The following is a 25,318-nucleotide window of genomic DNA, read 5'->3' on the forward strand; positions in this document are numbered from 1 at the left end:
ACCTTTACATTTCATTGAATATACTTTTCAAGAAAAATGGAGGAAGTTTCACTATTTAAAGGAAAAAAAAGTTGAATTAGACAAGACACAACAGAAAGTAGAAATGGGGTTTTCTGTTTGTTCATTTTGTCTTTGCTATCAGACATTTACTGGGTACTACGTGTGTGTCAGAGACTGTACAGAGCCATTTACATTCAATTTCTCATTTATCCTTCAACAATCCTAATGAGATGGGTACTATTATTGTCCCCATTTTACAGATGAATAAGCTGAGGCAAGGGATAGCTATTACATAACAGCTTAGTGTCCAGGATCACACATCTCCTTAGTGCCAAAGCTGGGATTTGAGCCTAGGCAGTCTTGACTCCATCATGCCAAACCACACCACCAACATCAGCACCTCCCAGAAGGGTCAAGGTCTTAGCAAACTGAATCACAGAAACTATCATAGTTTGACCTTTTGCCCTGTGAGACCTCTTTTCAGATCAGAAAAGGGAGGGCAGTGGCTGAAATGCTCCTGTGATTTTTAAGGGCAGTAGCTTTGTATGAGAACCTTGAGAACAGAGAAAAATTATTGTCAGGAAAAAATGCACTGTCCTGTAATACATTCTTTTATGAATTACATCGAGTACTCATCCTTGGTAAGGCTTATGGTCCATCATTCAGGAGAGCTGTTACCATATCATTAGGTGGAACTTTCTTATTTTTTCTTTCATCAGCCATAATTTCCATTATTCTCAAGTTCAGTGCCCATTAGAAACATAGCAAATCCTTTCAAGGAAAAAAAATTGCCAAAGAGCTCATCCGATGAAGACATTTATATATTTTTTGATTTACCAGTATTATTAATTATTCAGTTTCAATATCTTGGGGATGTAGGTTATATGGCATTTTGATTTTTTTTCATAAGTTGAAACTACTAAAATTGTGAATTCCAGTCGCATGTGGGGACTCATGCTCACAATGTGTGCAGCCCTGTTTTTGCTTGTGGAAAAGGGAATGAGAAGATTTGTGAGATCTTTCCTAGCCCAAAACTGTTGTCTTTTTTCTAAAATCCTGCCCTGATACCACCAAACTGTCTCTTGGCAACAAAACAAAATTGTCTGATAGCCCCTCAGAAAGCTCAGGTTCTGACAGGACTCTTGGGGAGAAGGAGAGGCAGGAGGGGAAAGAACAAACACTGACGAAAGGTCAGTTAAGTGACTCACATAAAATTGCCACGATTCAACTACTTTTTAACCTATAGAAATGGCAATTTCACACGGTTTAACCTAATACTAAATGCCAGGCCAGACACCTTTTATAGGTTATCATAATGACTTTATGAGGTAAGGATTATTCCCATAATTCAGATAACAAAAGTGAATTAAATACCTAAAGTCATTGTCTTAGTTTGAGCTCCCCCAGAAGCTAACCTGGAGTCAAGCACTTCATGAGAGTAGAATATTTGGAAGACAATCCCAGGAAGCATTGAGAAGAGAACAGCATCATGAGGCAGGGAAGAAAAGCCGTTGGCTATGGAGGCATTGTCAAGTCAGCTACTGTGTGGGCAACTGGAGCTTAATCCTGCTGGGGAACTCTGGGAAACAGTGAGGAACACATGTTGCAGGGTTATCCCATTTAGGAGGACATGTGAGTTGGGCTGTTCATACACTAACTGTCTTTAGTCATAGGTCCAGGCTGCTTGGAATTGAGATAGTATGTTAGTATTTCCACATCAGGCTGGAAATAGGTATGATGTGCACTGAAGTGGTAAGGATGAGGGGATATGTGCAGGGCCCAGCTGTGTTATGAACAGAGGCAGGATTTGAACTTGTGGCATTCCAACCTCATAACCCATGTCCCTCCCACAAAAGCATAAGATATTGTCAAGTCGGGAAGGATTAGGGGCTCCAGGACTGAATTGTAGATTACGTTTGGACAGCTGTAAGACCACTCACCAGAGGAGCTACCATCCATGCTTCCTGCTGTATAATAATACAATTTTATTTGTGTAGCTCTCAAGAGTTTACAGAATGCATGCACATTCATCATCTCATTTGGCTTTCGTCATGCCCATGATGAGACAAACTAAAGTCCCTTTACTCATGAGATTATTATATTCATGTGTTTACTTCACAATTGTTATGTGTTCCAGGCACTGTTCTAGTTAATGGAGATGAAGAGGTGGACCAAACAGAAACACATTCCGGCATGACAGAATTCATATTCTAATGGGGGCAGCAGAATAAAAACAGAGATGATGATAATGTCATGTCGTGATTGGTGCCATGAAAAAATTAAAACAAGAAAAGATGATGGTGATGGGCAAAGATGCTAGTTTTGTTTTTTTTTAAATTGGGGGTGGGTTCAGGAAAGATGATTGCATTTAAGCAGGGAAGTAAAGGAAGTGAGAACACAAGTTTTGTAAGTGTCTGGAGGAAGAATGTCCCAGGCAGAATCAAGAGCAAGACGAGCACTGCAATGTGAGAATAGTGAAATAGTAGTCCAGAGAGGTCAGCAAAGACAATGTTTCGTGTCAGGGGCCACAGTCAGTGCTCTGAGCATGATGAAGAACTCTTGGGGGACTTAAAGCAGGAAAGTGATGTGTTTTCATGGGTTCATTTTTTTGTTTATCTCTAAGTCATGTGGTCAGCAAGACCCAGAACCAGGACTAAAATTGAAGCCTTCTGACTCCTGATACAGTGCTCCTCCCATTCAGGTCCGTGGTTGGTCATTCTCTAGACCTGAATGTCCTTGGCATCCTGTTTTTCCTGTTCCTTGCATGGTTATTTGTGGTCTGCTAATCAAATCTTATAACAGCTGTTGCCTGTTCCCAAGCCCAAGCATTTGGCTCCTTGGGACTTCCCTTTGCCATTTGCCCAGCCAATCAGCTTTAACATTCTCCCGTTTCTGTGAGCATCGGGTCCTCTTAGAGCTATCCAACAAAACTCTTCACCCACAAACTAGCTCAACTACAGTTTAAGCTTGATCATGAAAATCAAGTGAGGATTTAGGGAATTTAAAAATAGCCACTCTATCAGCCACTCTAAACACTCTAATCAGAAAGTTCAACTTTACAGATTGCCAAGTATCTTCATAATATGAAGGATTTTTTCAAAAATCAAGACCAAGTGAAATTTTCTCCCAGACTATGGGAATAAAGAGATTGTTGAACCGGTGGTTCACTGTACTGACTGTCTTATCCATACCAATGTGGAATCAGGCAGGAGTTGCAATGAGATACTGCAATTGCATTTTCCTTCACCATCACTATTTTTTGTTTCTAAAATCTCAGATTTCTCTGCTTCAAATCCAAAGCTGCCTTGTTTTTTCAGCCAAGCCTGCAAAGACAAACTCAGCTTGTTTGGAGAATTACAATAGGGGCTGTCTTGGCTGCTTTTCAGTGTCAACACCCGCAATAAGAGTGTTTACCACCCTGTAGAGTAAGGAGCAAAACAGAAGTATTCCGCTCTCCCAGACCTGCACTGGCATTGCATTACTGACAGAGGTAACCATTTGTCTTTTGTCACTGGAGCAGGTGAGCATGGCACCAGGCACACATGTGCAGAGGAAGTGTGTGGATAGATAGTCACTTGTTTGGCTATATCCACAGCTTAAATTTGGTGTCCTCTGGAAATGTAATATTTCAAAGGCAGGATGATATTTCTGTTCACTTATTAAGGGATGACTAACTTGCTTTTGGCTGCACTACAAATGAATCACGGTAACAATCCCTAACTTGCGACTTCTGGTGTTCTGATGTAATGCATTTCTATTAAAAGAAGAGGAAAGAGAGTGGGTGAGAGTGAGATCATGCAAAGACAGAACATAACACCAAGGGAGCTAGCGTAATTTATGAACTGCAGCAGACAGATCCATCCACTTCAAGGTGTTTTTTTGCGTCCTGAGTGAGGATACCTTGCCAGTTAGCACCTACCCATTTACAGTTGCAGAATATAGACCCAGATCAAGACATGTAGTTTGGAGGGATTCGGTGAAGGGAACATTTCATTTAGGGGTGAAAAACAGATATTCCTTGAAAGCATTTTTAAGCACTTTTGATTTAGTGTCACTTGGAAGGTAATATTTGGGGACGGATGATGTATGTTAAGAAGTCAAATCATAATCTTCCTTTTTACATTTTTTAATGTATGCAGCTTATTTGGGAGTAGAAGAAGTGGGAAGGGGGTGGAAACGTGAGACAAGGAAGGGAAGGCAGCCTATAAAGGGGGCATCATCAGGCTAACTCCCACTGGAGGTAACTGGAGCTCCATCCTGCTGGGACATGGGGAACCCATACGAAGTCCGAGTCTTCCCTCACAGATGAGATTGCTTGGAGACTGCTTGAGGCTGCTCCCAGAGCGTGTTAATTGCCCTGCATGGGCAGAGTGGCCTTCCTGCCTTCCCTCTTCCCTTTTCAACAAGAAACAAATACAAAAAAAAAAACCCTGCAACGTATTGTATAAGATCCACTAAACCCACCGGTATTTTTCCTGTGTTAATCACCACTCAGGAGCAGATACATCCTTCCTCCCTTCTGTACTGTCCTCTACAAAGTGTCCCTGCTGTCTTCTGAGGAAGATCTGAGTGTGCCAAGGAGAGGGAGAGGAAATTAGACTGGCCTGTCGTGACCAAGCACCCACACTGGCTTTGTCCCAGGATCTGGCAGAAGGGGATTATAAGAGCCAGCACCTCCCCAGAATGAGAAATCACTCAGAGAGGGAAATCTTTTTTTTTTTTTTTCTCCCAGTAAACCTATTTTCTTTACCCTGTTTTCCTTCTGGGTTTCATCCATTAGATCTGATTGCCTTAAAAAGAACTTCTGTGTGTCAGAAAAGCATACTTCAAGTAGCTGTAATAATGTTTAAATTGATATTTATTAAGTTAACTTTCTCTCACCTAGTGTCTGATTATGTAGTTTGTGGATATCACTCATCTTAGAATTATGTAGTGTTAAAACTGGAAGGGTCTGTCCTTAAATATTAGCTAGAGCAACACCCTTTTTTACTGATAAATATGAGACCTGAAGTTTCAGACTTAAAGAAGCAGAGTGGCATTCCTGAGGTTTCTGACACTCTTAAGGTAGGTAACAGAAGCCACACTGGAAGCCAAAACTTCTTATTACTGGATTCCACTGTGCCCCAGGACCGCTTTTCTTAGGAAGCCTGTCTTTGAAAAGTTTTTTGTAAAATTTTTTATTATACTTTAAGTTCTAGGGTACATGTGCCCAACGTGCAGGTTTGTTACATATGTATACATGTGCCATGTGGGTGTGCTGCACCCATTAACTCGTCATTTACATTAGGTGTATCTCCTAATGCTATTGCTCCCCACTCCCCCCTCCCCACAATAGGCCCCAGTGTGTGATGTTCCCCTTCCTGTGTCCAAGTGTTCTCATATTGCGGCGCTATTCACAATAGCAAAGACTTGGAACCGACCCACATGTCCATCAATGACTGACTAGATTAAGAAAATGTGGCACTTATACACCATGGAATACTATGCAGCCATTAAAAAGGATGAGTTCATGTCCTTTGTAGGGACATGGATGCAGCTAGAAACCATCTTTCTCAGCAAACTATCGCAAAGACAAAAAACCAAACACCGCATGTTCTGACTCATAGGTGGGAATTGAACAATGAAAAGTTTTATTTCGCAACATCAGAGGCTGGATGGAGATTAAGAAAAATTGTTAAACTCTAAACCCATCCCCTTTATTACCTGTTAATACTGCCATGTAACGTTGCTGCTGTCTGAACTTGAGTTTCGCTGTTTGGATTATTTCTGATCTCTCTTATTGGACCCCAGATCTCCAACTGTGGCCATCCCATAGCTCAGTCATATCCACTGCCAGCTATTTGAAGCAGGTGGGCTGACATTTCTTTATCCACCGCCAGGTTGTCTTCATGCTCACTGCTGAATTTGTTGGTCTATGCTAAGTGTCCTGCTGTGAAGTGAGACTTGAGAATCAGGTCTGTCCTTATTTACTGGCTCATCTTAGGTAAGCTATTCAAAGTCACTAGGCCTTAGTTGCACCAGCTATAAAATGAGGATTATAGTGTCACCATTGCCATAGAGTTGGTTTTAAATACATTTTTTAACTGTATAGAAAGCACTTAGAAAACTAATTACTATTATCATTATCATTCTTAACCTGAAGGATGATGAGAGCAAAGAAGCTAATAATTTACATGATGCGTTCAGAGCTTCAGATTAAAACTAATCTCAATTTAACATTCAGTTTTGGCCTCTTTGGCAGCAAATACAATTAATAATCAAAAATATTGTGATTGAAATTGACACTGGATCGGGCTTTACTAGTACAAAGCACTTGGCATTGTTTACTGTTAGGATTTTCCCTTTGTTTTGGACATTGCATCTCATGTGATTTTTTTCCATCTGCGAGTGCAAGCACGCTAAATTCAGGGAAATTATGCTATTATTGACAACATAGTAGATTTGATAAGTACTTGTTGAATGTGTGTTGAATGAATAATCTAGAATCTATACATAGTTATGGAAACATGGATTATATGTTATTTCACACGACAGATTTAGACCACATTAAGGGTCAGGACGATTAGTTTGTGTCATTTTTCCCTTCTTTTTATTTTCTGAGAAGAGTATCTCTTACCTAGTTCAATAACAAGCTTATGTGGATTGCAGTTGTTCATTTTGTGGTTTATCTGAAGCATAGCTTCAAACCCTAGCTTCCTTTTCCTCCTGTGAATATATCTGGTACTACAGTTTAGAACATCCACTAATGTTTCTACTGCCTTGAGTGGGGTTCTTTTAGGAAAGTAAATCAGGACACGCTAAAACTCGGTATAGGTAGATGTTCAGGTAGCATGTGCAGTATATCTGCCCATGGCTATGTGGATTTCCAAGAGTGGATTGTGTCTGTATTTCATGTGTATTCATAAGCACCAAAGATCAGAACTGAGCCACTGCAGAAGTCATGGAAGGGAGTCTCAACTCCTTGTTATAACCCTTATTATCCCACAGTAGAATCCTACGGATTCCCCCTGCCGGGTGGGTGGCGTCAGCCAACACCCTCTCTCTGGCTGCTTTGTCACTCTGCAGAACTCTGCCACTCAGAAGCAAGAGTGACATGTTCTACCCACCACTCTATCGGAACGTCAAGGCAGTTTCATCTTACAGCAGCTCTGGAACTGAGTTAAGAAACCTTCCCTCTCAAACTTCATTAAGATTCTCATTTTCCAAGACTCCCTCCTATGGTCTTGTAGTACGTGGGTTAACATGGTATCTGTTTTCTTCGATGTATGGTCCTAGGGGTCATAGCAGTAGATCTGCAGAGTTGGAAGATCACTAAATAGTTTACAACTCCCCACCCAGCAGGGCATAGTCGTCATAGAGAATGGATGGAAAATATCCCCTTGCTATAATTGGGTTCAGCCCTGTGGCTTAACACCATCTTTTTTGGCAATCTTTTTCTCTTGACATATTTAGTAATCACTTTAAGGGAGATTTATTACACTGCCCATGGGAACAAACAATGCACTAAATATTACACTTAGGCATGCTTTCAATACCACTCCTTTTCTAGCCTATTCTGAATCTTTTCCCAAAGTCTTTCTTCAACGCTTGTCAAAATTCTCTCTTGTCTTTAAATTCCTCTAAGTTCTTCTTTCTTCCAAAATAACCTTTTATAATTTGAAATATTTTGTAACTAAGAGTTCTTTTAATCAAAATTCACTGGGCCATGCTTCGAGAAGAATTGATAAAAACGCGCTTTCACAGCTTAAAATCATTGAAGACATTTTTCTCACAATTAATCCCAAAGCATCAAAACAAACATTTAGCATATGATTAGGCTGTGAAAGTAGCCTCCTAGGTGTGTGTGTGTGTGTGTGTGTGTGTGTCTTTACACATTTATGTAAAGGAATTCAAATTATTTCAGCCAAACATAATTCAATGAAATGTTTTCTGATCCTGTGGGTTGGTACCCATGAAGAGATGTGGGGCAAGGAGCCACTGAGAATTAGGATTCTCAACTCATGCTCTGTGCTAATGAAAGGACTTTGACAGCTGGTGCCCCTCAGACATTTTTTTAAAAGCATAATATCCCACTCATCCAAGCACATGCACAGCAAAGTGTCTTAACAGATAATCTATTTAGAACAGATTTGAGAGAAAATATATCAGGATCATGGAGAAGGTAGTGAGTTGTAGTGGCACAGCTACAGTATAACAACTGTGTGAATGTTAAATTCTAGCTTCTTTACAGATGAAATGTCCTTCATTCATCAGATATGTCATAATGGCTATCTATACTCTTGAGAGAGTCCACTCAGTGCTAAGCACAGTCGTAGATGTACTAGTTTACTTAACACTCAACTACATATTTGTCACTGGCCTCAATTTGCACACGGGCCACATTTTATACAGAGAAAGCAAAGCCACCATGAGGATAAGCTGCTGGTGAGTCAAAACTAAGGACCTGTGTAGCTACCACTGAAACAGTACCATGATGCCATTTTTAAAAAGACAGTGATGAGCCCCGCCCTTCCTCCTACCTACATGGTCTCCCTGAGCCCCAGTTTTCTTATCTGTAAAGTGACTTGTTGAGAGAATTTAAGGCGTGAAGCCCTGACACGTGGTAATAGCTCATTTAAGTCCCTTAGTCCAACCACACCCTTGACTGCCTTGTTTTCTTATCTTACTAGATTACACATACTTGTACATATCTGAAATTGAGCATTGGTGACTTTTAGGGGTGGGGCAGTAAAAGCACAAATTCAGAAATTAGTTGCTAACAAGAACCTTAGTCATTCAGATGCCTAGAGGTGTATGGTGAGGGGCCAAGAGCACAGGTTCTGGAGCCAGACTGCCTGGTGTAGCCCAGCTCTGCCTATTACTATGTGTGTGACATTGGGCAAGTGACTTGACTTCTCTGTATTTCCTCATCTGTAAAATGAAGCTAGTACTTATACCTACTTTGTAATTTGCTGCAAGGATTAAATAAGTTTATCTGTATAAAGAGCCTAGAATTGTGCCTGGCATGTAGTAGGGGCAGTTAAATTAGTGCTTGTATTCTCATGCGTATTTTGATGACAAGCATTCAGCACCTGGGCACAGCAAATTCAATATGGAGCAAGGTGTGTAGAATAAATCCCATTGTTCTGCTTTAGCATGATTCCCATATATCCAAGCCAGGCTCTTACAGTTATAGCTCCCTTCCCATACATGTAGGCGAGGAAAGCCAGAGAAAACAAGGACCCTCAAGGTAAACCTCTTGTCTTTTATGGTAGAGAGTGATTTAATTGGATAAAGAGATCATTTAGCTGCCCTCCAAATCAGCATCAGAGGAGGAGTCAGCAGAGGATATCTGCATTTGGAATTGCACCTTAGTTCACTTTTTATGTTACATTTTCAAGAAGGAAACTGAACAGGGGACCTATATAAGATTTCCCAAAAGTATAGACCAATTGGGTCACAAATAAAGAACACGTGGAAAGAACACTGGTGCTTTAATGCAGCATTTCTCAAACGTCAGCTGCATCAGAATTCTTAAGAGGGCTTGTGAAAACCCAAATTCCTGGGCTCCACCCCAGAAATTCTGATTTACCAGGTCCGTGTGGGGCTAAGAATTTTCATTTCTGACAAGCTCCCAGGTTGTGCTGCTGCTGTTGTTCTAGGGGCCACATTGTGAGAACCACGGGTCAAATGTGTGTTTCACATTCCTACTACCTATTTCTGATCTAGGTTTATAACACTTAATTTGAACTGTTTAGCTTACAGATGGAATGTCTACCCTCTCCAAAAACCAAAAATAGAAATATTTGATTAATAAATACTGTCATTTTTTCCCCCACAGTTGCATGCTGCTGTCACCAAGATCCAGGTTCCAAGGCCTGGTTTTAATTACACGTTTGCCCATATATGTATCCTGAATAATGATAAGACTTGCATCGTGGATGACATAGTGCACGTCCTGGAAGAGCTAAAGAACGCTCGGGCCACCAATCGGACCAATTTTGCTATCACATACCCAATCACTCACTTAAAGGACGGGAGGGCTGTGTACAATGGGCACCAGCTTGGGGGCGTCACTGTGCACAGCAAAGACCGGGTGAAATCTGCAGAGGCCATCCAGCTCACCTACTACCTGCAGTCAATCAACAGTCTAAATGACATGGTGGCCGAGAGGTGGGAGTCCAGCTTCTGCGACACTGTCAGACTGTTTCAGAAATCCAACAGCAAAGTCAAAATGTACCCTTACACGTCCTCCTCACTGAGGGAAGATTTCCAGAAGACCAGCCGCGTATCAGAACGTTACCTGGTCACCAGCCTGATCCTGGTGGTTACCATGGCCATCCTTTGCTGCTCTATGCAGGACTGCGTCCGCAGCAAACCCTGGCTAGGCCTGCTCGGATTGGTGACCATAAGCCTGGCCACTCTCACTGCAGCTGGGATCATCAATCTTACTGGTGGGAAATATAATTCCACCTTCCTGGGAGTCCCTTTCGTCATGCTAGGTAATTACTACCCTTCATTTTTCTGTTTCCTCCTGCTGGTGGTGTTGACTGGGTTCCTAAAAGGCCAGGAATAGCCATCTAACAACTTTGTTTCATTTATAGTATCTTCATTTTGCCCAAAAGTCCTGGGACCAACTCTTTAAAGTGCTGGTAATCAGCCAAAAACAACCTAATCTGGTAAATGTGCCAGAAGTTCAAAGTCCTGGGTTCTAGCACTGACTCTCCATTGAGCAGCCATGTGGTGTTTAGCAGGTATTAATCTTCTCTGTGTCCCAGTGGCTTAGGTTGGGCTTCCCCATAAGCAGGGCCCTGAGACAAAGATTTGGATACAAGTAGTGTATTTGGAAGGTGAGCCCAGGAAGCACCAGTATGGGCGTGAGGAAGTGAGACAGGAAGGCAGGCAGTTGAAGGTATGTTAATGAGCCCAAGGTATATTACATTCTGCCCATTGCTGTGGGCACCTGTGGTTCAGCCCCACTGGGGACCTTTGGGAGACCTTGTAAAACACACTTCAGAGAGGTCCTCCCCCGGTGTGAGGAATTTGGGCTATTTTTCCACAGACGGCTTGTGATTAATTGAGGGCTGCTCCCCAGGCCAGTTAACTCCCAGCACTTCCCAGGGAAGACCGAGCACACTCCTGCAGCCAGAGAAATCCTTCAGGTGACTTTGTAGTCAAGCCTTCAGCAAGCTCAAGAATGGGGAATGGGAGGGCATGCTGAGAGTGTCTGCTACTCTCAGTTTCCCCACCTTATGAATAGAGTGGATGTGAGCATCACACAAAAGGACATGATAAATGTATAAGAACTTTGAGAGTGACATGTGAGAAACCATTAGGAAGTAACTTTTTTTCCTATTCTTACTATGAACTCAGGAGAATATTTTAAAGCGATGCTGATGGTGACAGCGTGCTTCCAGTGTGTTCACTCATAGGGGCTGCAGGAACTCCCTGATAGAGATTAATGGTCAAAACAAAGCCATAGTGGCCATAACATCGGTTGCCCTGTCCATCTGTTATCAAAAATGGCATGCCCAGCAAGCCTGATGGCAGGGTTCTTGCGGGCCAAGGATTCAAGAGGTTCACTTTCCCCCTTTTCTATAGCAGCTTCTTATCAATTCCTTTAACAAAATTAAAATGTCATTTGGAATCATTTTTAACATGACAAATGAAGTGGCACTTTTTTGTTAACTAAGAAATAACCACTGTTGAGTTCATTAGTGTGCCTTATGCCCTGTTTTAGAGTAGTAGAAAAGAATTTCCTCAGGAAATCTCAGCTGTGTTATGGGCACATGATAAGCAGGGCTGGTGGGGCTGCAAAGCCACAGAATTACATTCGGCCCTCGATTCTCCGTGGCCTGAGGAATTGAAACCTAGTCAATAAACATATACTGGTAGCTTTTGTGAAAAGCTGGGCACCGTAAGGAGACTGAGCAGCCTGATAATTTGATAATGTACTTGTCACTGCTGAAAACAACAGAGAAGAAGGCTGCTGTACCTCCTCCTGAATTCAGTCTATTAAGAAAGCAGCATAACTTGCCTCTTTACAATAACCCCAAGACCATGTGGGTTGACTGTGGAATACAGGGTGGTTCCTTGAAGAGTGAGTAGGACTGAGTATTAGTAGCTTCCACAGAGGCCTGTATCAAGGTTGAAATTAAGATGTTTTGCTCATGATTAGTCACAATCTTGAATGTTTTGGGGGTTACGGGAAGGGTTTTCATTTCATTTGTTTTTTAGCTTTTCATTTTCTTGCTGCTTTTGTGGGAGGAAGAGAAATAGGAGTAAGAAAAGAGTGGAGAACTGAAGGGAGATCGTGAGGTTCTTAAGGTGAGGCAAAAGGACGCTGGAGCTAGAAAAAGGACAATCAGTGCTGATTTTATGACATTCCAGGTTGTTACCAGTGAGCTCAAAGCATGTTAGAATATTTAAAACTTCTGAAAAATTAATTTACTAAGTAAAATAAAATTATAATATTTAAAGTTTCTTAAAATTAATTTTAAGTAAAGTAAAATAGCAGTATTCAAAACTTAATTTTATTAAAAATGAAATTGTAATATTCAAAACTTCTTAAATTAGTTTTATAAAGTAAATTGAAATATTTAAAATTTCTTAAAACTTACTTTTTTGTACTTTTTAAAGAGGTTTTAAATATTGGAAGGGAAAGTCAACACAAAACAGACTATGGCAGATAGTATTGGTGCAGGGATGTAAGAGATGGTAGGATGGAAAGATGCTGTTAGCAGGGAAGTGTCTTTAAAAAACAAATCCAGAAATAGTAATGCCACAGATCCGCAGACTGAGTGTCACTGAACTTTACATCAGAGTTCAATTCAGAAAAAATCTGGCATTTGCAGTGAAAGAGACCATGCACCACAGGTGCCCAATAAGCCCTTGTTTGCAATTTGTGAGGAATGTTATGTGCATTGATTTGATGGCAGTTTTCCCTGCTGACAATCAGTGTGCAACCTTTCTGTACATTCTCAGCCCAAAGCGTTCTCAAATTACTTAGTCATAACATGAAAGGAAGCTACATGTTTTAGTAGCTAAGGCCCATTTGCAATAAATACTTTGCACGATGTAATGGGTGCTTAATATGCTCATAAAGCTAACAGTGCCTGGATTTAGGATGGTCGCCCTCCTGTATTTCTCAGATAAACTCTTCATTTTTAAGAGTTTATAAAATGAAATATAAGCAAGAGCTGCTTCATAAATGTTGCATTCAAGGCCATCGCTTAATTCTGGGTTTTTTTGATGACCATTCCTAAAATACCAGTAAATATTTCAAATGACTAAGAAGAAATTCAGTGCTAAGGGTTTTGGCACTACAAAAAACTGTCCGGTATTTAAATTTTCCTGTCTATAGCTTAAAATGGCTATGCTTAACCTAAGTAGATTTAAGCAAAACTTGATTTAGTATGTTATATAAATACAATATCAAATCAAAAAGCCTCATTTAAAAGGTAAAGTATCTTAGAAAAAGTCTCAAACAGACATTTCCTTGGCTGTCAGTAGGTCTACAATGTGATAAACATCATAGATTTAAAATTCAACAAACTGAACATTGTCAGTGTGATTCTGGTCACATAGGCCAAATCCAGCCAAATGCCAAAATGACACTAGATTTAGAATGGAAAAATTTAAGATCACGTGTGAAGCAGTATTAACCTGACAAAATTCCAGAAGAGGAAAGAATTTGGATAAACTCTTAAGAGTTCACCATAATGGGATGTGACTGTGTGTTTCTAGCCAAGATGATATGTGACAGTTCTGGCAATAAGAATATATCCTACACAGATGAATCATTTTGGCAATGATGTAAGCATAGATACATCATGATTTAGAATGTTTTTAATCAGTGTTGTACATACTAGACAATCCCACTTCTGCCAAAACCTCTGTCCAGATGAGTCATATCAGTTTATTTAGAGCTGAAATCCTAAAAGGTCTACAGTATTATAAATGTTCATCGACATTTTTTAGTTACTCTAATTTGGAGAAGAGTTTATTTGGTCTATACCCTTATCGTGCATAAAATAATATCCCTTCTTTCCAAATATATTGATAACAAGTAGTGAGTTACTTGAATTGCTATTTGTGAATATATGATGCTAATTATTTTAATCTGTTATAGAATTTCCTTTAAAGGATGAAGATTTACACCATTATTCTCCAGTTGGGTATGATTTTTAAAATTGGCATAGGTTTTCTATGTGCAAGCTCTCCTTACAGACTTAATGTTTCCACAGCTTTGCTGATCAGATACAAATCAGGAAAGGGATAGAATGTTAGAGGATATAGAAGGGAACCAAAGGAAAGTTTTCTCCCTTCTGCATCTGGAAGATTTGTTGCTTCATGTACATCCTGTACAACTAAAAAGGAGAATTGAAGTCATAGTGAAAGAGTTTGGATATTAGTTTCTACATGTAATCTAGTTTATAAAGGTTGCTTTGCATTTATCAAGATACAAGAGCCCCAGAGATTTATGAGATGAAAAATACTCTTTAAGCCCTTTTTCAGATGTTTGGGATTTGAGGTCAGCAGTTAGATCCAGGATATCCTCTTCCTTTTGAATTATCCAACCAGGCCACTCAGATTCAAGGATGTGAAAGGAAGAAAGAATTAGTGGATTATTTCTAATTTGCTGATTAGTGCTAGGAAAAGAATAATAGCAGCGAAGTTTGGCTTCTTTCAGCTGTGTATTTTAAGATTATTCATATGTAGCAGAAACCAGAAGATTGGGTTCCATTCTTCAAAAATTTGTTCTCATATGATGCCACTTGAAATGTAATGCAGTACATGGAGCTCATAAAAAGGGAAGGGTAAAAATACTCATGCAAAAAATTTAGTTCCAACTGAAAAATTGTAATTATTAATTATTTTTGCTCTAAACTTAAGCAAACCTGAAAGGTTTTGCTTTCCTGATGAGTATTCTGATATATTTCTAAAGTCACGAGAAAATGGGGGAAAAATCAGTCAGATAATAATAAAATTTAAGCCATATGAAATTGCCAATATCCAACCATTTTTGGCCTACAAACTTGGTACCACTATCTGGTCATTTTTGAACTACAAAAATGGTAATTTTGTGTGGTTCAGCCTAATACATTATTGTAGAAATCCATTATTTGTAACAACATGACAATTTACCTGATGGAGTAGAAGTATATTAGAATGCTGTAGAAATTCTTTGCTTAGATATAAATCAGTAATAGGTTCAGCATGTTATAGAGAAAAAAAACTGATTGATAAGAGTTTTGTTGTTCACATTTTTGTGTACATCTATTTTTTAAAAAGACATTTTATTTTACAGTATTTCCAAAGTTTGTCTCCCGAATATCTTTTTTTTGTAATGGCCCATGGTCATTATGGGACTAATTTACAAGGAGATTATGTAATTTAGGCTTGTAATTTGTTCTTGCCCTTTTATTCTTATGCTCCACCAATCATATTAGGGTGAGAGTAGGTGGAAAGAAATAGATTTAGGGGAATGGAATAAAACAAGTTTTATTGTTCTATTTTTAACCATAAAGTAAGACAAGAACAGGACTTGGGGGCACAAATCCAGGAAGGCAGAACTCAGGCAGAGGAATACAAAGGGGCTTTGTCTTTGACCCAGGATTCCCAGATATCCCCTGGGTGGTCTCTCTACCCGGTCTTGCCCAGGGAATGACGGAGTGACAGACCCTGTAAAGCTTGGGCAGCAGGAGGCAACATGAGGACACTGAACTAAACATAGACCCTGAGGAGGAATACCTAGCATCTACATTTGGACTAGACTCCCAGAAAGTCACAGCTGGGCAGTCTTGACCAGATGGATATACAGAAGCTCACAACCCAAACAGGTTCATAGTTATTGTCAAGGAAACCCTGCATTTCACCAAGGCTATTTTATTACTCAAGAACCAAAATATAGACAGATGGAGCCCAAGAGAGGGATTCTATAGCCCCTTCTCTACACTGATTGGTGTAGCAACACTAACATTATTTTGCCTCATCAGTAACATAAATTTCACATCAGCCTACTATTCATCTTGTGTGTATGTGTGTCTTTATAACCTATGTGCATAATATATATTATATATCACATTAGCTGTATTATATATCATATGCAATATGATATGTAGTAAGCTCATGTTATGTATTTATATGTATACAATGTGTTTATAACATATATTATGTAATATATATTGCTTGAATATTTAAATAGAAGTACTATATATTTCTCTGTATATATTATCTGGTATATAGAGTCCAACATTTTATATGTAAATATATAAAATATATTTGAATAAGATATGCCATATATACATGTTTATATATTACATCTGTATTCTATACAAAAAGAAATTACACAATGACCATAGCATATATTATGGGCCACATTTATACACACTGGTCTTATATAATGTACATACACACAATATTGAAATACTTTATCTTTAAACAAGGAAGAGCTATAAGCAAATTCATTTCTAGGGCTCTCTTTTGCAGCTATCTAGTGAAGAAAAATCATTTCTAAGACTAAAACCCAATGCTCTGATTAGAATTTTCAAAATGTGACAAGTATCTGGTACAAAGAATAAGATGTGTGTGTTCCCCCTGATGTGAGCATCTGTCTTTACTTAAACAGAGTACACCTTTATTCTTACTCTTAACTGTGAGACAAAACAGGCTGCGATAAACCAAACAATTCAGCTTAGAAAGTAAATGTTTATAACTGGCAAAGTGTAAATGTAACCCAATTAATGAACTTCTCCCTGAAAATAGATGTTACTCAACCCAGACATATGTACACTTTAAATTTCTTCTTAAAAAAACACAAAAATCATGAATTTATGTGGATGTCATTGAAAAACAGGCATCTTGGGCCGGGCGCGGTGGCTCAAGCCTGTAATCCCAGCACTTTGGGAGGCCGAGACGGGCGGATCATGAGGTCAGGAGATCGAGACCATCCTGGCTAACACGGCGAAACCCCGTCTCTACTAAAAAAAAAACCAAAAAACTAGCCGGGCGAGGTGGTGGGCGCCTGTAGTCCCAGCTACTCGGGAGGCTGAGGCAGGAGAATGGCGTAAACCCGGGAGGCGGAGCTTGCAGTGAGCTGAGATCCGGCCACTGCACTCCAGCCTGGGCGACAGAGCGAGACTCCGTCTCAAAAAAAAAAAGAAAAACAGGCATCTTATAAACATGAGCTACTTAGTGAAGTTTTTCTAAGAATAAAATAGGCTTTAAGCAGATTTTGCTTATGGATTATAGTCTATGAATTTTTGAGAAGAATATAGTAATTTTATTTCCATATATGAAATTTAGCACTGCCCAGGCATGCTATAAACAGCTTCATTGACTCATGACATTAAATGTTTTCACGTTGAAACTGAAAGATCATCCATCAATCAGCAAGCCATCCCATTTCCTCCTTCTTAGCCATTCCTTACTTTGAGGAACTCAGGATGAAGAAATCCTGCTAGTGTGGAAAGGATTAAAATGTGAGTAGCACCCAAAGGCATCTATCAGCTGCTGTGTTGTGGCTATGTACATTGGGACAGGTGGGAGAATCTGGGCCTGAAGAAAAATCTGACTTACAAAATCCAGAAGTATTGTACAAAGTAGATCGATTTGCCTATGATTATTCATTGAAAACAAAACAACAACACCACCAACAACAACAAATCACCCAGACTGTTTCCAATAGCAAAACCACTAAATACATTTAAAATATTATTCACTTTATGAGCAACTTTCCAGAAGTATATCTACTGGGTAAAGAAAGGTTAACTCTCAACTATTTGTTAGTGGATTCTGTCTTACTGGATTATAAACAACCCTGAAGGCTTTGATCAGGCCCCAGAAAGTTCTGGGTGACAGTAAGATTTAATCTCGAGGGTGCTTGATAGTCACCCTCAGTGATGGGAGGATTGGCCAGTTGAGTTTTTTTCCACCATTAGTGTTATTTATCATCTGTGCTTCTTTTTCTCTTCATTAGCTGCAAAGTCTGAGAGTTAACAACACATTCAGATATAAAAATTCTTTTGAAAAGAAGAAAAATTATTAGCCTAAATTTTTTTTTTTTTTTTTTTTTTTGAGAGGGAGTCTTACTCTGTTGCCCAGGCTGGAGTGCAGTGACGCGATCTCACTGCAAGCTCCACCTCCTGGGTTCACGCCATTCTCCTGCCTCAGCCTCCTGAATAGCTGGGACTACAGGCACCCACCACCACGCCCGGCTAATTTTTCGTATTTTTAGTAGAAACGGGGTTTCACCGTGTTACCCAGGATGGTCTCAAACTCCTGACCTCGTGATCCACCCGCCTCGGCCTCTGAAAGTGCTGGGATTACAGGCATGAGCCACCGCACCCGGTCTAGCCTAAATTCTTTAATATTTTATTTTATTAGATGACAACCCCAAAGTTTACTGCAAATAAAATTAATAAAAGCAGTTTTTTTAAAATCACACTCCTGGCCCAAATTTTGCCTCAGCATTAGTGAAGAACCCTACTGGCCTGACTAAAACCTCGAGCTGCCTCAGAGTATTCACTCATGAATAATTAGAACTTGGCGCTCTCTTCTCTCTCTCTCTCTCTCTCTTTATATGTGTGTGTGTTTTCACATACTAATAATGCATTTGTTCTTATGCATGTAACAATACAGACATGCAGTGTAACAAAAATAGAAACAAACATCTTGAATATGCTTTTAAAGGACAAGAGAATGCTTTAAAAGCATTTTTATCTTCAAAATCTGATGGAATCAAGATGTGTTTAACAGTTCCCGTTGGCAACTCCTCAGTCTTACACTGTGACTGTAAAAGAAGGAATCCCCTGGGATGTTGTATCATCCAGGATAATCCTTAGAATGTCAGGATGTCAGGATGTTGAGGTTCCTGATATCCTCACTATGATATAGTCTTTTACCTCAAGGTCTCAGGCTGTGACCTGGCCCTCAAATGATGAGTCATGACTCCCATTACCACCATAGGGTCCCTAGTGACCAAAATCAAAATCTGTATTTAGGTAGCTCCGCCCTGCCCCCACCCCATGAGTTCTGTCACCAGGGAGTCCTTGTGAACAGACTTGGGACTTTGGAGATGGGAAATTGTTATTTGCCAAAGTTATGCTTTATGCCAATGACATAGGCCCACTGGTCAGATTTCACAGAGAAGCTTATAGAACTCCTACTCTGTGGAGAAGTTTTTAAACCTAGAGTGCAAAGCAAACAGCAGTACTTTTGCTTTCAAAATACCTTTTTAAAAAGTAGGAAACAATAGTCAGACCTCTGAAAAGTATCTTCAGTCCACATGCAGTATCTGTTTGCCCACGTCTGCAAGATTTGGTGTTAGAGTTCCGCTTGCTGGACTACAGCCCCAGAATTAAGAGAGTGGGCTGGGCGCAGTGGCTCACGCCTGTAATCCCAGCACTTTGGGAGGCCGAGGCAGGCGGATCACCTGAGGTCAGGAGTTCAAGACCAGCCTGGCCAATATGGTGAAACCCCGTCTCTACTAAAAATACAAAAATTACCCAGGCATGGTGGCACGTGCCTGTAATCCCAGCTACCCGGGAGGCTGAGGCAGGGGAATCACTGGAATTTAGGAGGCAGAGGCTGCAGTGAACCGAGATTACGCCACTGCACTCCACCCTGGGAGATCGAGTGAGACTCCATCTCAAAAAAAAAAAAAAAAAAAAATAGAGCAATGAATGATGGTGATGCTAAAGAATGGAGCCATCCACTGAAAGAGGAAAGTGGAGAGGAACAGAACCTACCAAAATCTATCTTCTCTGCCTCTCCTTGACTCCAAGTGGCTCAGTTTCTGGAGTGCTAGTAAAAGATAAGATCAGACCTGACTGGAGGAAAAACTGAAGAAATTCATCTCTGTGAAATTCTCCTACCTGCCATTTCCTCTTTATTCCATCCCCACTTCCATTCTCTGTCCCATTCCCCAGACCTAAGAGAAGCTGCTTCAGTAGACCACTGTCCCAGAGGAGTTTGCATTTAAAAGGATACCCTTGAAAGTTCCAAGGGGAACTCAGGTATAGTTCCAGCATTCTGGAGGGCAGGATGGTCCTCATGTCCTAGGGCTTTTGGAATGTGTCTCCCCTTGAATCCAGGCCAGAAAACAGGGTCCTCACTGATGGGCTTTCCTATAGGATAACAGGCCAACCTCTTCAGCAAAAATACCCAGCTGTAAGCCAGGACTACTGCCAGCCAGGCACTCCAGGCTGCTAATCCTTAAGAGGTAACCACAGCTGTGTTGGCACTTGTCCCTCCCTTGACTGACAAAGCTTCAGGAAGGAGGCCCAGTTATGGTATCAGCAATTGTTCCAGAAATCCAAAGGGCTCTTGTAAGATGCTGTGGAACTCCAGTTTGGGGTTTCGGGTGTAGGAATCTGCTAGAGAGGTGTGGCTTGAGAAAGAGAAATCTGACCTATCAGGAATGGTGGTAGGGGCCTTTGGAGGCAAAGCCAGGGATAACTAGCAATAAATGCTGAGTGATCAGTTAGAACAAATTCTTTCTCAGGGCCTCTTCTGATTTCTCTGAGTGGCTGCATGTACACACCTGTAGCAAGAAGAACTAAGGAAAGGCATTGTTTCCAAAACCCCAAAAATAAAATTAGAATTCTCTTTGGAGCTGCCCCCAAACCAAGAACATACGCAAAAAGAGCCAGGACTCAGTATAGAAGATCAAACTATAGAAGGACAAGGCATTTAAAATGCAGCAACAGAACTCAAGAGAGAAGCCAACAGCCTACTTCCACCTTTCCTTGATTTTGATTACTTTCATTCTGGGCCCTGGAGCCTCAGTCTTGTCACCTAATATCTCTGTTAATTCAAATTCCTTTTCTCAATTAGCTTCTAAGATTATTCAACAGCAAGGTAAGAAATTGATTCCTATTGTATTTTCCAAGAATCAGGGTCAGATAATGTCATTATAAAACATCACACTGATTTTTAAAAGAACTGCAAAACAGATTTAAGTTCTATTATATGGCTAATTCTAATTCTGCTACATGCTTTATTTTCTTGCCATATTTAATGACTCAGTACTAAAACCCTGTTTTAATTTTTTGTGTGTTTCTGGCAAGTAAGTATCATTAAAAAATTATTTCCCATTTAGAGTGACCCCCTGAAGTGTGCTTTGCCCACCAAAGCTTACTTGCTCTACATGGCCCCAGAAAAAAAAAAAAAAAAAAAGTCAATATTACTTCTTCAGGGACAGTGCCTCAGAGATATTCTCTTTTTACCCTCATTGTCAAGGGAATGGTTACTTAATCAAAGGTCAGTGGGTCCATCTTGAAAATATACTAGAAACAGATTTACTCATGTTCCGTCTCCAGACTAGATGTTAACTACCTAAGCATAATTAGCAACAGGATGCCAGTCAATGAGTGTACTTTTTACTTCATGTCTGGGGAGTTTAGGTGCCTTCATTTTAATAGGGGCCTTGGTGCTAGTTATCAAATTGACAGTCTTGACCTGACTTCTAAAAGTGGCCGTAAAACGATGCCTAGTAAATTAAGATAAATGCCAAATTCCTCTGAGGAAATAGGCCTAAATCATTACTGTGAAATGGGCATTCAGGTTTGGGGCCAGGACTTCACAATAAGGATATAAATACTAGCCTGGGCATGAGGGAAGATGTGCACTTAGCTATTGTACACACAAGATAACAGTGACTAACTTTATTCAGCATTATGCTTGGCTGGAGATTTTAAATTCCTTTTTAAAAACAAGACTATTGTACCACAGGGTAAAGATTTTATTATCCTCAATAATGGGATTGAATATGCCAAGGCATGGAGACAGGAAATTCAATCTGCTGATACTCAGTGCCAAGACAGGGGTTATCGAAATCCACAATGGGTCACTTTGGTGGGCTTTCCAATGTTGCAGTGGCCTGGAAACACAGGGACCTGAAGTAGGGAAATGTCTGACTCCAACTAGGAGAGGTGGTAGAAGTCATGCTAGATCAGGTTCCAGGCAGTAGTATGGAGTCAGAACATGGGCATTTACTGTACCTCTGCTATTTCAGTATCGCTGAAATACTAAACCGGGAGGCGAAGGCACTAAGCAGTTATGCAGAGGGGTTACTGATCTGGCTCTTTCCCACAGATGCCACTATCAAATAGTGCAGAGAAGCTAGCAGAGTCACTGCTGACATATTATATCACTGATAAGTCATGTATGAATAACCAAAATTGGTCAAACAGATCCCTGAAGACAAATTGCAAGTCATAAACCTTCAACCTGAATCCTAATTTTTATCAATAACCAGGAGAGTTCATATTTATCTTATTTTTTCTGTGTTTTCTTCACTGAAACTTCTTCACTCCTACTTATTTTGCTTCCCTCTTTCTCAGATTTATTGCTTCCTGCCCTGATATTTGGGGAGGGAAAAAAGAGGGGGCTGTGATTTAGTTTCCTGTCAAGACTCAAATTAAATACACTGCCTATTTATCACTAAAACCCGCCAGTTGGCCAATTTTAAATGAGGTGACGGGACATTAACTCAGAACCCTCTGCCCACTGTCTTCCTCTGCACTGACCCCTAGCCAGACTTGTGGGAATGGAAAGCAAAATGATGAGTGTCCAGATATCTTCTCTTCTCTGGAATGGTCCACCAACCAGACTTCACCAATAACCCTAAGCTATTAATGGGAAAAATCCCCAGGAGACATATGCACAAGTTTAATCAGCTTTTATTCTTTTTAGAGTCAGGGTCTTGCTCTGCTACCCAGGCTGGAGTGCAGTGGCACAATCATAGCTCACTGCAGCCTCCAATTCCCAGGCTCAAGAGATCCACCTACCTCAGCCTCCCGAGTAGCTGAGACTACAGATATGAGCCACGATTCCTGGCTAAGTTCTTTCATTTTCTTTCTTTCTTTCTTTTTTTTTTTCTTGAGACAGGGTCTTGCTACACTGCCCAGGCTGGTATCAAACTCCTGGTCTCAAGTCATCTTCCTTCCTCAGTCTCCCAAGTTGCTAGGATTACAGGCATGAGCCACCATGCCTGGCTCTACTCAGCTTTCTATAGGCAAAAGTTCATCTAAGTGCAGTTTGGTTGGTGGAACACTCCAAAGAAGAGAACTTTCTTAAGCCAGAGGGAATATGAAGATCTTTGCTTCTCTAGCTGCCCTTTCATTATCTATTAACATTTATGATTCATCAAAACATGGGTCTATCTCCCCATAGGAGAAATCATTGGCATTCACATACCCATCACCACTAGGGTTGGTTACCTTTGCCTTGACCCAGTAGTCCCTCATAATCAAGTTGATTTCCCTCTTAAGAGATTAGTCCTTTAAACTTCTGCTCTGGTCTTTTTCTGCCCCCTTAGGTCATGGATTATATGGGACTTTTGAAATGTTATCCTCCTGGAGGAAAACTAGAGAAGACCAACATGTTAAAGAGAGAACTGCAGCAGTCTATGCAGACTCCATGCTCTCCTTTTCTCTCACCACTGCCATGTACCTGGTCACCTTTGGCATAGGGGCCAGCCCTTTCACAAACATTGAGGCAGCCAGGATTTTCTGCTGCAATTCCTGTATTGCAATCTTCTTCAACTACCTCTATGTACTCTCGTTTTATGGTTCCAGCCTAGTGTTCACTGGCTACATAGAAAACAATTACCAGCATAGTATCTTCTGTAGAAAAGTCCCAAAGCCTGAGGCATTGCAGGAGAAGCCGGCATGGTACAGGTTTCTCCTGACAGCCAGATTCAGTGAGGACACAACCGAAGGCGAGGAAGCGAACACTTACGAGAGTCACCTATTGGTATGTTTCCTCAAACGCTATTACTGTGACTGGATAACCAACACCTATGTCAAGCCTTTTGTAGTTCTCTTTTACCTTATTTATATTTCCTTTGCCTTAATGGGCTATCTGCAGGTCAGTGAAGGGTCAGACCTTAGTAACATCGTAGCAACCGCGACACAAACCATTGAGTACACTACTGCCCAGCAAAAGTACTTTAGCAACTACAGTCCTGTGATTGGGTTTTACATATATGAGTCTATAGAATACTGGAACACTAGTGTCCAAGAAGATGTTCTAGAATACACCAAGGGGTTTGTGCGGATATCCTGGTTTGAGAGCTATTTAAATTACCTTCGGAAACTCAATGTATCCACTGGCTTGCCTAAGAAAAATTTCACAGACATGTTGAGGAATTCCTTTCTGAAAGCCCCTCAATTTTCACATTTTCAAGAGGACATCATCTTCTCTAAAAAATACAATGATGAGGTCGATGTAGTGGCCTCCAGAATGTTTCTGGTGGCCAAGACCATGGAAACAAACAGAGAAGAACTCTATGATCTCTTGGAAACCCTGAGGAGACTTTCTGTCACCTCCAAGGTGAAGTTCATCGTCTTCAATCCGTCCTTTGTGTACATGGATCGATATGCCTCCTCTCTGGGAGCCCCCCTGCACAACTCCTGCATCAGTGCTTTGTTCCTGCTCTTCTTCTCGGCATTCCTGGTGGCAGATTCACTGATTAACGTCTGGATCACTCTAACAGTTGTGTCCGTGGAGTTTGGAGTGATAGGTTTCATGACATTATGGAAAGTAGAACTGGACTGCATTTCTGTGCTATGCTTAATTTATGGAATTAATTACACAATTGACAATTGTGCTCCACTGTTATCCACATTTGTTCTGGGCAAGGATTTCACAAGAACTAAATGGGTAAAAAATGCCCTGGAAGTGCATGGGGTAGCTATTTTACAGAGTTACCTCTGCTATATTGTTGGTCTGATTCCTCTTGCAGCTGTGCCTTCAAATCTGACCTGTACACTGTTCAGGTGCTTGTTTTTAATAGCATTTGTCACCTTCTTTCACTGCTTTGCCATTTTACCTGTGATACTGACTTTCCTGCCACCCTCTAAGAAAAAAAGGAAAGAGAAGAAAAATCCTGAGAACCGGGAGGAAATTGAGTGTGTAGAAATGGTGGATATCGATAGTACCCGTGTGGTTGACCAAATTACAACAGTGTGATAATGTCTGCTTGGTATATTTTCACCTTAGGTCTTATCAAGACCAAAGAGATTATGTTAATGAAACAATTAAATTCAAAGTTGTTCTCTTTTTTAAAGATAGGAAACAGGCATTGCCAAAAAAAAAAAAAAAAAGTAAGAGACAATGGGGAGAAATGGGCATGGCATATTTTCAGTCTTTAAAACAAAAGAGTTGTTATGAGAATTCACACACACACACACACACACACACACACGCTAGGAGACCTATAGTCTCTTAAACTAAGATCAAATAGAAGAAAGCTTATTAACAAGCAGGATCCTGTCTTATCCAAACTGCAGATGTTGCTGGCATTGTGACAAAATCCACTGATAGAAAGGTC

The 25,318-nt window shown here is 40.4% G+C and overlaps 1 protein-coding gene across 1 annotated transcript in view; it reads left to right on the top strand.

Annotated features, from left to right (window-relative positions):
* PTCHD1 (patched domain containing 1) overlaps nucleotides 1–25,083 on the top strand; it is a 61,082-nt gene extending 35,999 nt beyond the window's left edge. Inside the window, exons 2-3 of the mRNA XM_025372935.1 lie at nucleotides 9,821–10,481; nucleotides 23,303–25,083. Of these exons, the coding sequence (XP_025228720.1) occupies nucleotides 9,821–10,481; nucleotides 23,303–24,957 (2,316 nt within the window). The 3' untranslated portion in view covers nucleotides 24,958–25,083. The remainder of the gene's footprint in view (nucleotides 1–9,820; nucleotides 10,482–23,302) is intronic.
* The last annotated feature ends 235 nt before the right edge of the window (nucleotides 25,084–25,318 follow it).

This window comes from Theropithecus gelada, chromosome X, assembly GCF_003255815.1.
Source record: "Theropithecus gelada isolate Dixy chromosome X, Tgel_1.0, whole genome shotgun sequence".
Classification (NCBI taxonomy): Eukaryota; Metazoa; Chordata; class Mammalia; order Primates; family Cercopithecidae; genus Theropithecus; species Theropithecus gelada.